Source organism: Leptinotarsa decemlineata, unplaced genomic scaffold (genome assembly GCF_025532065.1).
Source record: "Leptinotarsa decemlineata unplaced genomic scaffold, Ldec_3_MD MMD2_tig00026294_RagTag_RagTag, whole genome shotgun sequence".
Taxonomy (NCBI): domain Eukaryota; kingdom Metazoa; phylum Arthropoda; class Insecta; order Coleoptera; family Chrysomelidae; genus Leptinotarsa; species Leptinotarsa decemlineata.
Window position 1 is genome coordinate 8363411 of NW_027412674.1, and position 13977 is coordinate 8377387.

The 13977-nt window shown below is 35.9% G+C and overlaps 1 protein-coding gene across 2 annotated transcripts in view; it reads right to left on the reverse strand.

Moving 5' to 3' along the window:
- Positions 1-13977, reverse strand: part of spg (dedicator of cytokinesis spg) — a 143590-nt gene that overhangs the window by 101416 nt on the left and 28197 nt on the right. For both annotated transcript variants that reach the window (XM_074180282.1, XM_074180283.1), the window contains exons 2-3: positions 10645-10922; positions 17-165 (exon numbers count right to left, since the gene is read on the reverse strand). In XM_074180282.1, coding sequence (XP_074036383.1) covers positions 17-165; positions 10645-10922 — 427 coding nt within the window. The remainder of the gene's footprint in view (positions 1-16; positions 166-10644; positions 10923-13977) is intronic.

Sequence of the window (13977 nt, forward strand, 5' to 3'; positions counted from 1 at the left end):
TAGGCAGTACACTCACCGATTTCCCCAATCAATTTTCTGGATGATTTTCAATTTGAGTTCCCATGTTTGGTCATGCGTTAGCGTTCCAGAAACGAGCTGCCTTCTCCATTCTAGAAGATCTCTCATAACCTTGCCTACAGTTTCGAATTTGTATGTGTTCCTTTCCTGAAAACATAATATATAAACGTCTTATTACTTAAAGATCTCTGGTTGAGATATTTCTTTATAATGAAAACTGATTAACATTCCACTTGATGAAAAATATCAAAAAACAAATAGATCAAGTCTGATGAAAGAATTTTTTCAAAACATAATGAGTTTTATGAAGTATATATGGTATATGCAGTACATGGTCTATTCAAAAAATAAAGTGAATTTTTCTCAAAAAATATTCATTTATTAATCAATTTCACTTTTCAAAGTAGTCTCCCTCGGATATAGTGCATTTGTGCCAGCGTTTTCCTTAAGTCCCTCAGTGGTTTGGTTATTATTTCCTCAATCGTAGAAAAACGATGAACTTTCATTGTTCTTTTCAATCTTGAGAGCGGAAAAAAATCACAGGGGGCCAAATCTGATGATGATACCACCATGTGGCAAAAAACTCCTGATGCACTACGGCACGGTAAGAGAAGAAAACAACAAAGAGAGATAAAAAGCTTCATTTCATTTCATTTATTCATTAAAAATAAGCCATGACATAGGGAAGTGGATTAGTGTCGTCAAATCATACATACATACAAGTCACTAAACTGAAGAAAAAATTATTGAAACATCTTGGAGGAGAAACCATTGACGATTCAGTTACAGATATTGAAAGTGACTCCTCTCAAGAAACCACTTACTAATTTAAATTTTTATATTCATCTCTTAGCATTCAACTCTATTCTGCAGTGGAATATAAATGGTTTTTAATGTAACTTACCAATGTTACAAGTATTGATTTCGGAACAAAAATCTAATGTAATCTGTTTACAAGAAACCCATCTCAGAAATGATAAAACTCCCGAGTTTGAGAAATTTCCAACCTTTTCTTAAAAACAGAGACGTACAGGGAAAGGCAAGTGAAAGGCAATTGGTGGCGTAGCTATATTTGTCCAAGAAAACATTCAGGCAAATCTTATTGACATAGATACTAAATTAGAAGATATTGCTGTCACATTAGAAGGGAGCAAAATTTCTATCTGCAATATACAGGGTGTCCCTGGACTTCCTCTTTTCCTCTCGGGAATGTATAGATGGGGTCAAAATATCACCAGTACTTCATATAACTTTTTTTCCTAAAATCCTTCGTTACCAAGTAACGGGCCCTCGAAGTTACAAAATGAAAAATGTTTTTCTTTGATAATTTTTCAAGTGAATATTCAAAATCATCCAAATTTTGGTAATTGACTAAACAAATGAATTCCTTCGATGAGCTTTCATGCAGGAGTCAGTTGTTTTGCTACAAAGTCAGGAACGGACTACCCCCGATGGTCCACACCCCAAAACTTTGAAATGACAGATATTTTTCAATATTTTTCAACAAATTAAGGTTACTTGGACAATTTTATGAATAAAAGTACTCGTGTGGAAAGTCGATCGGAGCAACGAGTCTTGATAAAAATATAGTTTCACTCGACGACATCAAACCCGCTCGTCCACCATTATTTGAAATGAATAATTATCAAAGCAGAAATAATAATGATAACGTTAATTCAACAACATTTATCCTGAGATGTCTACCATTATTCGAAAATATTAGTTTTTAAGGAAAATGGAAATGATAGGTAAAATGTTCATAACGAATTTTTATAATGCAAACACGTTTAACTAACGAAACTCAAGAGCCTCAAGAGCAAACAGAAATGAAAAATCCGCTACAGAAACTGCTCGATATGACCACCTTCTCTCTCTATACATTTTCTAAGTCTGCGAAGACACCCTCTCTGTACTTGAAATAGCATTCCAGGGTCGTTTCGTATGGCTTCACAATGTAATGTTATTCTATTCAACAATGCATCTCTTGTGTGAATAGGTGTAGCGTAAACAAGGCTTTTTAGATGCCCCCACAGAAAGAAATCCAATGGATTTAAATCCGGAGACCGCGATGGCCATGAATATGGCCCACCTCTACCAATCCATCTATTGTGGAAAATATGGTTCAGATGGTCACGCACAATCAAACTAAAATGAGGAGGAGCGCCATCATGCATAAACCACATATCTCTTCGGGTTTGCAATGGAACATGTTCCAAAAGTCCATTCAAATCGTTCTGAATGAACTCCAAATAACGTTCTCCATTCAATCGGTCCTGTAGAACGAATGGTCCTATAAGATGGTTTCCTATGATACCAGCCCAAACATTCACGTTGAATTTCCGTTGGTGTTTGGTTTGCAATATCCCATGGGGATTTTCTTCGGCCCATATATGGAGATTATGAGAGTTGATAACTCCATCTCTACTGAAACCTGCTTCATCAGTGAATAAAACTCGATTAATAAAAGTCATATCCTCTCTTTGCCTATCCATGAACCAATCGGCATATTCCAGTCGTGCTGGAAAATCTTGAGGTGTCATGGCATGTACCTTCTGGATGTGAAATGGGTGGAGCAGTTGTTCCCTAATTATTCTATGAATAGTGGACTTGGATGTATGGAACTGTTCTGATAGATTTCTGATGCTCATTGAAGGATCATCAGCGACGGCTTCCAAAATATTTTCCTCCAATACAACGGTACGTACAGTCCTAGGAGCGCCCTCACCACCTCGTTTTGGCAAAACTGTACCTACAATAATATCGAAATAAAACAACGTGCTCAAATTAATTATCAATTATTACATACCTGTCTCCCTCAAGCTGCGATCGACACGCTCGAATGTTTCTCTTGACGGTACTGTTCGATTGGGAAAATGCTCGGAATACAGACGACGAGCTTCTGCAGCATTACAAAATGCTCGTCCATAAAATACATGCATATCTGCATATTCATTGAATGTAAACTGTTCGGCCATATCAAAAAAATTCAAAATATTGACAATACAATGATAGTCATATGACAACGCACCACTCAACAAAACAAAATCGCATTCCAGTTTCTCATTTTTTATCAAAACTTTCTAAAAGGTTTTTTTGTCAACATCTGTGAAAGAAATGGAACATAATTATTCCCTGGATATTTTTCACCTGATCATGTGCAGCCGTTTTTGTAGTTCATTCGTTTGCTTTTTATTAGTATAGTAAATATTTTTTCCGCTGTGCGTTTTTTCAGCTAAATTTAGATTCGTGTTAAAGAATTTCTCTCATAAAATTATAATTATCAGTGAAACTCCTCAACAGTTTCGCTGTGAAGAAGAATTTGAAACATTCGAATGTTGAGTTTCATGAGATTCAGATAACTGATCAACACGAAACGTGATTATTCCACACGTATTATGTACATACAAAATATGGAATGAATTCGATATTTCATAGTAGAGTAGCTTGTTAGTTTAAAAACACCACGAATCTACAGAACTTGATATTTCTTTTGAAAAAATATCTGCTATCACAATTGTGACTTAAACTTCCATATAGGTACTGTACTTTTTGTTTACGACTTCATTTTAGCATACTTTGTATTATTCCTGTTATAAATGTTGTTGAATTAACGTTATCATTATTATTTCTGCTTTGATAATTATTCATTTCAAATAATGGTGGACGAGCGGGTTTGATGTCGTCGAGTAGAACTACATTTTTATCAAGACTCGTTGCTCCGATCGACTTTCCACACGAGTACTTTTATTCATAAAATTGTCCAAGTAACCTTATTTTGTTGAAAAATATTGAAAAATATCTGTCATTTCAAAGTTTTGGGGTGTGGACCATCGGGGGTAGTCCGTTCCTGACTTTGTAGCAAAACAACTGACTCCTGCATGAAAGCTCATCGACGGAATTCATTTGTTTAGTCAATTACCAAAATTTGGATGATTTTGAATATTCACTTGAAAAGTTATCAAAGAAAAACATTTTTCATTTTGTAACTTCGAGGGCCCGTAACTTGGTTACGAAGACTTTTAGGAAAAAAAGTTATATGAAGTACTGGTGATATTTTGACCCCATCTATACATTCCCGAGAGGAAAAGAGGAAGTCCAGGGACACTCTGTATATTTATGTGAAACAGGATTTTCTGCCCTTGCAGCCATGTAGTCGAAATATCGTGGAAGGCTTGATGCCAGCAAAGAACTAAGAGTTGCTTTATCAGACATCACTCCCCAGTTTGAAAAACTTTGTGCAGATGAAAAACAGTCCCATCCTTCACATTAAAGACTAACTTTGAAGCCAACTTGTGTATCTTGATTAAATTTTGTATTAAGAAACAGCCACCAAAATATATATCATTTATGTTGAAATTAGTTTGGGTTTTTTCTCTTTAATTTTGGTTTAATAATGTTGCAGGCATATAAAAGTATAAAAGCAAGAAGTAATAAAAGTAGGCCTATATGTACATTATGAGGCCATCAAGGGGGGCTCGGGTCAGGGGCGTAGCTACCGCCGTATCAGCCGTATCAATTATACGGGGCCCCCAAACCAACTTTCGGTTTTATTTTTTAACAATTGTATTTTCAGATTCTCCTGAAGCACATTCTTCAACAGATGTCCATCCAGAAATAGAAAAAACCCAAGCACATTCTTCATCAGATATCCATCCGGAAATAGAAGAAACCAAAATCGACGATTCTTTGATATCTGAAGATTGTAATATAGTTTCATCAGATAGAGGAAATTTTGGTGCAAATCCAACTGAATGCGAACGAAAAATAATTTTTAAATTGGGTCCATTTGAACCACAAGGACCGTTTCCAAAAGATTCAGATTCTTTACCATTTGAAATCACCCTGTTTCTAAAGCTCTCCAGCATGAAAATAATGACTTACAAAAAACTGTATTCTAAGTAATCTTTTGAATAGACTGTGCGATTTGAAGAATGAAATTTCTACCAATACTTTTCTTAAGGAGGCTAAAGATTTAGCAAAAAAATGGAATGTGTCAACTGTTTTTATAAATAAAACAAGAAAAATAACGAAGCGGTTTTTTGACGAGTTGTCACAGGATGAGAGAATTTCAGACCCGGAATCTTATTTCAAAGTCAATGTTTACTATTGCTGTTTAGATATATTATTTTCACAAACTAAACAAAGATTTCAGAGCCTTTGCAAACCTGAGTAGCATGTTCGAAAATATTACAACCGCAGAAACTTCCGTCTTCCTCAAACGAAGAGTTATTAAACGCTTCCGGAAAACTGTCTGCTAAATACAGTAATGACATCTCAGTTAACTTTTATGACCAATTAAAGACTCTTAGAACATGCTTAAAATCAGAAATCAAAAAAATTCACTCTGAGACAGGAACGTCTCTCAGACCTGTCACTAGTGTCTACAGAGGCAGAAACTTTAGAAAAACTTGAGTCATCATCAAATATAAATGATTTAATGAATCAGTTTGCTGAAAAAAAGGCAAGGGAAAGTGACCATTTAATTTGAATTGTTTCTTATGTTTTTGTTAAATAGTGATACATAGGTATAATAAGCTAGATGACTACTTTTTTTCATTACCAAAATTTAAAGCTATATTGCATAGCAAAAATGAGACAGTATTTTTTTTAATATCTTTAAAGATAACGAAGATATGGACGTTTTAAATCACTGTTAGAAAGAGACTGCTATTATTAGAGTGATGACGTCACTATCATATAAATCCATATAAATCTTGTGCGCTTTTCAATTGTTTTCGTTTTGTATGTTGTATGATGATATGTGATCGTGACGTCACAATCCGTTTTTCCAGAAAGGGATAGAAAACCAATAAAAGTAAACTTTGTAAGGCTATAACTAACTTTGTTATTTAACACTCGATTTTATTAAAAATAAATGATTTTGACAAATTATGAAAGATATTTTCACATTTAAGTCAGTATGTTATTAAATTCAACGTAAGGAGACACGCCTATTATGTATGATGAATAAGTATTTCTTGTAATTTTATGATTTTTTTTTGGTAAATCTTTAACCCTTCCTGAGGGCCCCCATATAAGTTTTTATACGGTGCCTCGTCAAGGCACGCTACGCCACTGGCTCGGGTTGAAAAGTTTGAGAACCTCTGACTTAACCGATAAAACTACCGTACGAGCTTAGTATGAATAACTATAGTAAAACCAATAATGATTGAGAGTAAAGTGCGTTGTCATATCTAAATTTTACGTTACCAGTTTATAGCAGAATCAAAATATAGTAAGCAGTAGAGTTGTAGGTTGTGGCAAATTATAGATAATACACAATACTAGTACGATTAAAAGGTATTATTTATGACAAAAATCAGTAATGAGCTTGTAATGAGTAATACTTATACATTTCCTGATTATTGATCAGTTAAAATTCATTATTTTCTGTATAGTGTTAGATATTTATTACAACTAGTGGCAACGCTGTACGCAACGATATTTTTGTCTTTGTCACTTTACCGTAACTTCCATCTCATCGTTGCAGTCCTCACTAATGTACTTGCAGCCATTGGGTTGTGAATTATACAGCGTGAATTGTACGTTTTACAGCTAAGTTAGTCAGCAATCGACGTGTTGTGATAACAATTGGTGAAAATAATAGTGCTAATAAGTGTTTAAGCGTTACATAATTATATTTCTACACCGTTCTCAAACTACTCAAAAAATGCGAGGCATGGTCGGGCCTTCCACGTCGAAAAAGGTAAAACGGTCGGAGTCTCGGTCAGTAAGAGAAAAACAAATTGTACTGCGAGTATTTCACTGTCTTGAAAGAGATCATCAGCCACCAAAAGATGACTTTGTGCATATGTGCTGTAATTCTACATGTGTACCTCCGAATAACCAACCGGGCATTTCTACATCATTAAGTTCCACAATTACAAAAGATAAATTAGTTGATATGTGCTCTGATTATACCGGTGTACCAAAATCATCGATTTACAAAATACTAAGAGAAGCAGAAATTCATGGGGACGTACAAACGCCAAAAACTAGTAGCGGACGAAAAAAAATCACAGTTGATGAAGAAGCCAAAACCAAAATCAAAAAAATCAAAATCAAAATCAAAATGTTCTTTATTAACTATTCTCCATACAATTTTAAGGTATTTTTTTTGTGGTGTTTATAAAATATATACAATAAAAAATATATATACAAATATACAAAATGTACACAAGGGTTTTCCCAATGGAGTGGGACAGTGGGAAGGATTGGGATGGGTAGTGAATGGGGTAGAGGGAGTGGCAGGAAAAGACCCCGATACATTTGCGCTCTCAAGAATTCCGCACGGAGGAGAAAAGCGCCTCCACACAGTCCCCCGATGGGACAGTGGGAGACGCCCCCGCTGGTGTTGGCGGTTGGCTCTCCACTCAAAAACGCCTTATATCAGCCTCATCTATAGTTTTCCGCTTCCTGCCGAGGCTTACGCGGAAGTTGTCATTCTGTCGCGTTTCGGTACTTCTCAGAGAATCATTCGTCTGTTTGTTGGTAGCAGTTGTCGATATCCCCCTGGAAAAAGTTCATTAAAAAACCAGGTAAGAGTATTTCTGCTATCACGTCATCATGTGTGCGTGAATACTCTTATCCAATTTTTCCATGAACTAAGCGCGATCGCATTCGCGCCGTTCACGGTATATCTCCAGTTCTTCATAGACTAGCCCGTGCTTACGGCGCTGTCCATGATAGCTTCTAACTGCCGTGACGTCCCTCGTCAGCGGGCTCTTCGGTAGAAAGAACTTGAAGAATTTCTGAGCCAGTCTCCTGATATGGTCGGTGACTGACTCCACTTCTGCCAGATCTAACAGATTGTTCAATGAAATGTATCTGTCACTGTTAGTGCAAATACGGAGCACCTTATTCTGCATTCTCTCGAGTCTCATTAAAGGGGACTTCTTGAGACTGCAGAACACAGGACTCGCGTACAACATAGCCGGCCTAATTATTTGTTTATAAATAAGCAACTTGTTGTCAACACTGAGCTTAGAGTTCCGTGCAATGAGCGGATACGTGCGTTTTATCGCCGCACCTGCTCGTTGGATCGCCATACTCAAGTGTTCCTGGAAGTTCAGGCGCTTGTCCAGGATCACTCCCAGATATCTCGCACTCTTCTGCTCGTCAATGCACTTATCCTTTACTCGCAACTTCTTGAAGATTTTCACATTCGTGAATTTCCTCGTGAAGTTTACGAGTTCAGTTTTATCGGGATTTATTTCGATTTTATTTTGTTCGAAATACGGCACGACTAGCCTATCGAGGTGGATCTGAAGCTGCTGCTTCGCCACCTCGCTCGAGAAAGAGTGCGCGTAAATCGCGGTGTCATCAGCGAAAATACCCACCTTCGTCCTCGAGAACATAGGGAAGTCATGCGTATATAATGAATATAAGTGCGGTGACAAACAGGACCCCTGCGGGACACCTGCTTTGATTGAATAATTTGCAGATGTGGTTTGGTCCACTCTTACACGAAAAGTTCGGTTGCTCAAGTAGGATTCTAGAATCCTAATCACGAATAAAGGCATGCCTGCCGACCACATTTTGGCGACAAACCCCTCTATCCAAACTTTATCGAATGCTTTCTTGACATCTAACAGGACCATAACTGTATTCTTCCCCTAGTTGAAGGACTCCCTCACCCCGTGAACAACCCGGACCAGTTGCGATGTCGTATTCCGACCTCGCCGGAACCCGAATTGCTCCTCGGGGATGAGTTTCATCCTATCTTCCAGGCGGAGAAGTCTGCTTAGGATGATTTTATCAATAACCTTCGCGACCGAACTGAGAAGCGAGATCGGTAAAAAAGCCAAAACCAGTATACGCAGAACTATTCACAGTTTCTTTTTCAGAAATGAGCTGCCCACACTACAAACAGTTCTGGAGGCACTTAGCGATCATGAATTGGTCCCAAAAATGGGTAAAGAAACTTTTAGGAAACTTGTACACGAAATGAAATTTACGTGCGGAAAAGTTGACAGGAAAAGCATTCTCATTGAATGTCAAGAAATAATAGCATGAAGAAGAAACTATCTAAGAAAAATTGACGAATTTCGGAAGCTCAAAAAAAAAGTACTTCATGGACGAGACATGGGTTAACCAAGGACATACGGTCAAAAAAGTATGGCAGGATGGTAATATAACAAGTGCACGACAAGCCTTTATTGAAGGTTTGTCAGTTGGGTTATAACAGCCATCTGGAAAAGGTAGTCGTCTGATAGTTACGCATATAGAAAGCGATAGTGGATTTTTACCAAATGGTGAATTAATATTTAAATCTAAGAAAACAGGCGACTATCATGAAGAGATGAATGCGGAGGTGTTTGAAAAATGGTTTGAAGGCATCATTCAACTTGTGGAACCTGGGTCTGTCATCGTCATGGACACTGCCCCATACCATAGTCGACATTTAGAACCATTACCGAAACAATCATGGAAAAAAGCAGCAATTCAAGAGTGGTTAATTAATAAGAACATCCAATATAACAAAGATAGTTTAAAGGCAGAACTACTTCAGCTAACAAAATTACACACAGACAAATATAAAAAATTCGCAGTGGATGAAATAGCGTTAAGTCGTGGAATTACAGTTTTAAGGTTACCACCATACCACTGCGAATTAAACCCAATAGAATTAATCTGGGCGCAAGTAAAAGAATATGTGGCACGAAAAAACAGAAAATTTAAATTAGTGGACGTGCAACATCACCTACAAGAAGCTATTCGAACTATTTCTGCAGAAGACTGGAAGAAATGCATGCAGAAGACTGGAAGAAATGCATGCAGCATGTTTTAAAAGAGGAGCAAAAAATGTGGGACGTAGACAACCGTATTGAACACAATATTGAACCAATCATAATTCACTTTGATGATAGCGGTAGCAACAGTGACGAATCTGAGGTTGAAGATTAGACGAAAATGTGTACATTTACATTTATATTATATTCTATTATCAAAAATTTGTAATTTGTATTTTCTAGTACCCCTGACGATAAGTTTAAGTTACTGGAAAGCTTGAGAATAGTTATAAAGAGTTCACTTATCAATTGCTGCAACCCAATAGTGAAAAAAAGTTTCATATATATATATATATATATATATATATATATATATATATATATATATATATATATATATATATATATATTGTGTTTTTTATTAATATTGTTAATTTATTTGGTACCTACGATAATTACCACGATTATTACTCCGTTTTCATAAGGCCCACCTAATGACTACAACGATTAGGTAAATTACGATATTGCAAAGTTTTAATGAAATAAATAAAAAATGTGTATGAATATTTTAACTAATTGTACTAAGAATTTTTCTTTCATTCTTAACCCTCTCAAAAATTAATACGCACGCCCCCGATTTGCTGTCAACTGGGCTTACTTCTACTCTCAATCATTATTGGCATTGCCTTCTAGTTTACATGATTTCACAGACACAACATGTCATTTATCGGAATGATTTTGTAGACATGGATTTTCGAATTCTTCTCTACTCAATATAAACCACAATTTTTCAAACATCTGCTTGCATAGTAGACACTTTTTAATGATCTGAATTACCAATCATTTTTGAAACATAGAACACCCCTTGATCGTCAACAAGACATTCAACTCTTACCACAAATATCTCCTTCCAAATTGTCCCCCATTCTCTCAGCACGAGCGTCACTTCTCTGATGACGGGATCTTCTACGGGAACTACGCTCTCGAAGAGCCCCTCGTTGTCGACTTTGCAGGTTTTCAAGTGGACGTAAGACTGCGGAAATATACCCTTGTGCGCCCTGTTCTTTGTTGAAAAACCTCTGTACCAATCCTGGCATTCTTCTAGAATGTGGACGGTATCTCCTATTTCAAGAGGTAGGCCGAACTTTGTGTCCCCCTTGTAGTTGTAAATTGCTGAAAACGAAAAGAAACATTTTTTTATATTACATTTTTCACAAAAAAAGAGTAAAATTATGATACATGATGGAATTGGCCGATACTTGATGAAAATCCATAACTAACGTACTCAAAAAACACTTTGTGAGACTTTCACTAAACGATTTTACAAAAACGCAACATATAATGGTTTCTTCGGACGTGTAAAACTGTAAAGACACGCACGCCAAATATCGGTGCCTCTCAAACAGTTTTGTATTTTACCACAAAGCAAACAGAAACTAAATAAATGTTCAATAAACGGACAATTTCCTCATTTTCGAGTTTGAGTCAGTTTCTTCATATGTTTTTTTTATTTTTGATTTCTTTTCAACAGAAACTCTCATTTACAACAAGGCTGTATTAAAAGTAAAACCCAAAAAGGTAATGGGTTTGTTTCATGATTTTTGGTTTACAGTTCATTTGACAGTTATTTCGAATTGAGAAACAGTGCACTTTGTTTCAATTTTCTAAATACCGTTGTTCTTCCGTAATTAATTATTAAAAATAGGATCTCTAGGCCCCTGACGACACGGGCCTAGTCCCGCTTCTTGTTCCATTAACCAATAATAACAATACTAACAATCAACATTGCCAAATCGTAAAATTCACGGAGTGTATAAACAGTTTAGGATTCTTTCGTGATTCAAAATAAAATCACAGTCACTTTCGACAACTAAATCTAAGAAATAAGTGCAAGAAATGCATTGGAAGAGAAAATTAATAATACATGGGATCCAAATAACACAAACGCAATAAAAACGTTATTTTAAAAATATTTCCGGCAGTTGACATTTTCAAGTTGATATCACAGAAATTTAAGTAAGTGTATAGGAAGGAAATTCTCCACATCAAATAAAATATACACGAAAACCATGGTTGGAAATGACCTAACCTACCTTTTATAAAAGGAAACGTTCTTCAATTAGAAAATTGTAACAAACAAATCGGATTATAACAGTTGAATTCACACCGAGTTGACAACAATAACAACAAAAATGACGTCTGTCAAATTGGATCACTATATTTTAATTCTGTGATAGGATATTAAAAACCAATACACTAGGCAACACCGCTGTAGACACGATGAATTTTATTGGCTAACAGACACGCGGCCAATTTAAACTCTTGATTCTCGAATTGTTCTTTTTTCTACAAATATAAAGAGATCTTGGGACCGATTAGGCTTGATTAGTATAATATACCTCTAAATCGATCAGTCTATAAGCAAACCAGTATAGTTTTCAATAGCATGAAACAAGACCATTGTTTGGTTAGGTTTGAGACAGCTTTTTTTCTTTATTGATGATAAATTCAATTTTTCCAAGGTCTGTTGGATATTTTTCAAACATGCAGCCCTATTATTAATAATCAATAAGATATCGTTCAAATAGGACACTAATATGATATTACTATTCTTATGAAAATGTAGGGCCGGCTTTAGGATTTTTGGAAATACATAAGGTGCTACGGATAAATCGAAACATAAGCCTTCAAACTCAAAAACTTTGTTTTCGAATTGAAATCGTAAATATTTTTGTGTTCACTGATAATCGGGATGAAAAAATATGCGTCTGTCAAATCTATTGATCCCAGATAACAATTTTTTGACTCTAGAATTTTCACAGTTCGCGTATCTAGTTTGAAAAGAGGAACAGTTATAAAAGTGTTTAAATGTTTGAGATTCAAAATCAAACAGCTATCATTGGACTTTAACTTCAGAAAATAACTGGAAAAAAATTGTTTTTCTCCTTTGTTTGTCTACTGGCTTAATGACGCCAATTTTTATCAGTCTGTTTAAACTTTCGTAATAAAAGTTCGTTTGGTAAAGTGGGATTGCTGGCGGCTTGAGTGCCTGTCTTTGGAAAGGTGGGATGTCAAAAGGAATTTTATATCTCTTAAAAAATCTGTTTAAAATCTGTTTTTCCGTTAATCAGCTGCCGCCCCCATACGAACGACAACTCTCAGAAGTTGAGAACTTGTGCGAGCTAAGGACTAACGAGGTCTTACCTTTTAACGTGTGATTCCTAACACGGTTGCAGAATCATTCCAGCTTCAACCAGATAAATTCTCTCGAGAAAAATATCTGGTCGAGGCGGGAATCGAACACACGACCTTCCGAGTCGGACGCACTACCACCGCGGCCAATTCCACAGCCTAACCTACTCTAAAACATAACATTGGTTCTTATTGTTGTCCAAGCAGTATAAAAATGTTTCATTCGACCAGCATATGGGTTTTGTTCACTTCTATCTTGTAGTGCCTGTTCGAGAAGTGCCAGTGGCGATTTTAAAACTTAAGGATGGGGGGGCACACCATAACTAGGCGCCAAGATTCACTTAAAAGGCACATGTATTTGGAGTAATACTGTATTTCCCATTCAGAAAAGAAAAAAATATCACAAAACTCTAATAAAAGAAATATTTCAATAATAAACAATGCGCACTATCAAAAAGCCAGCATATAAAACAAAACATTTTATTATCTCTTGGAGAGTAAACTAACCATTCACGTACGCTGCGCTGTCCAAAAGTCGTTTTTTTAAAATTTGTATCAAAAAACGTAAAACTTTCTGGACACTGGAAAGTCTTAGAAGTAATCTGATAACCCAGGTTGGCAAGGTCCTTTTAGAATTAGTTGACGCACTATTTCAGGGATCAAAATAGTATTTTTGAATAAAAAATGGGTCGACTACAAAATTGAAATATCAATTATAAAACGATCCATGTAAAAACAAAATGTTTTTCCCACCGTCATTCTCAGCAGACATCTCATCAGAATGGTCTTGTTCTTGAGTACTATCACTATCCAAATCCGAATTAAAATCTACTTCCGTAAATGTTAAATCAGCAAAACCTAATGAAAAATCGGGTTTTGTTCTTACTTTATAGGTAGATGTAGATGGAACATCAAGAAATGTTGACTCCGTACTGACCGTACTCTTTGTAGTGTCAGGTTTATTTGGAACCGATTCCTCTACACAACTTTGAATTTGAATTATTTCTTTTGTTTCTCTGTAAATGTATAAGTTTCC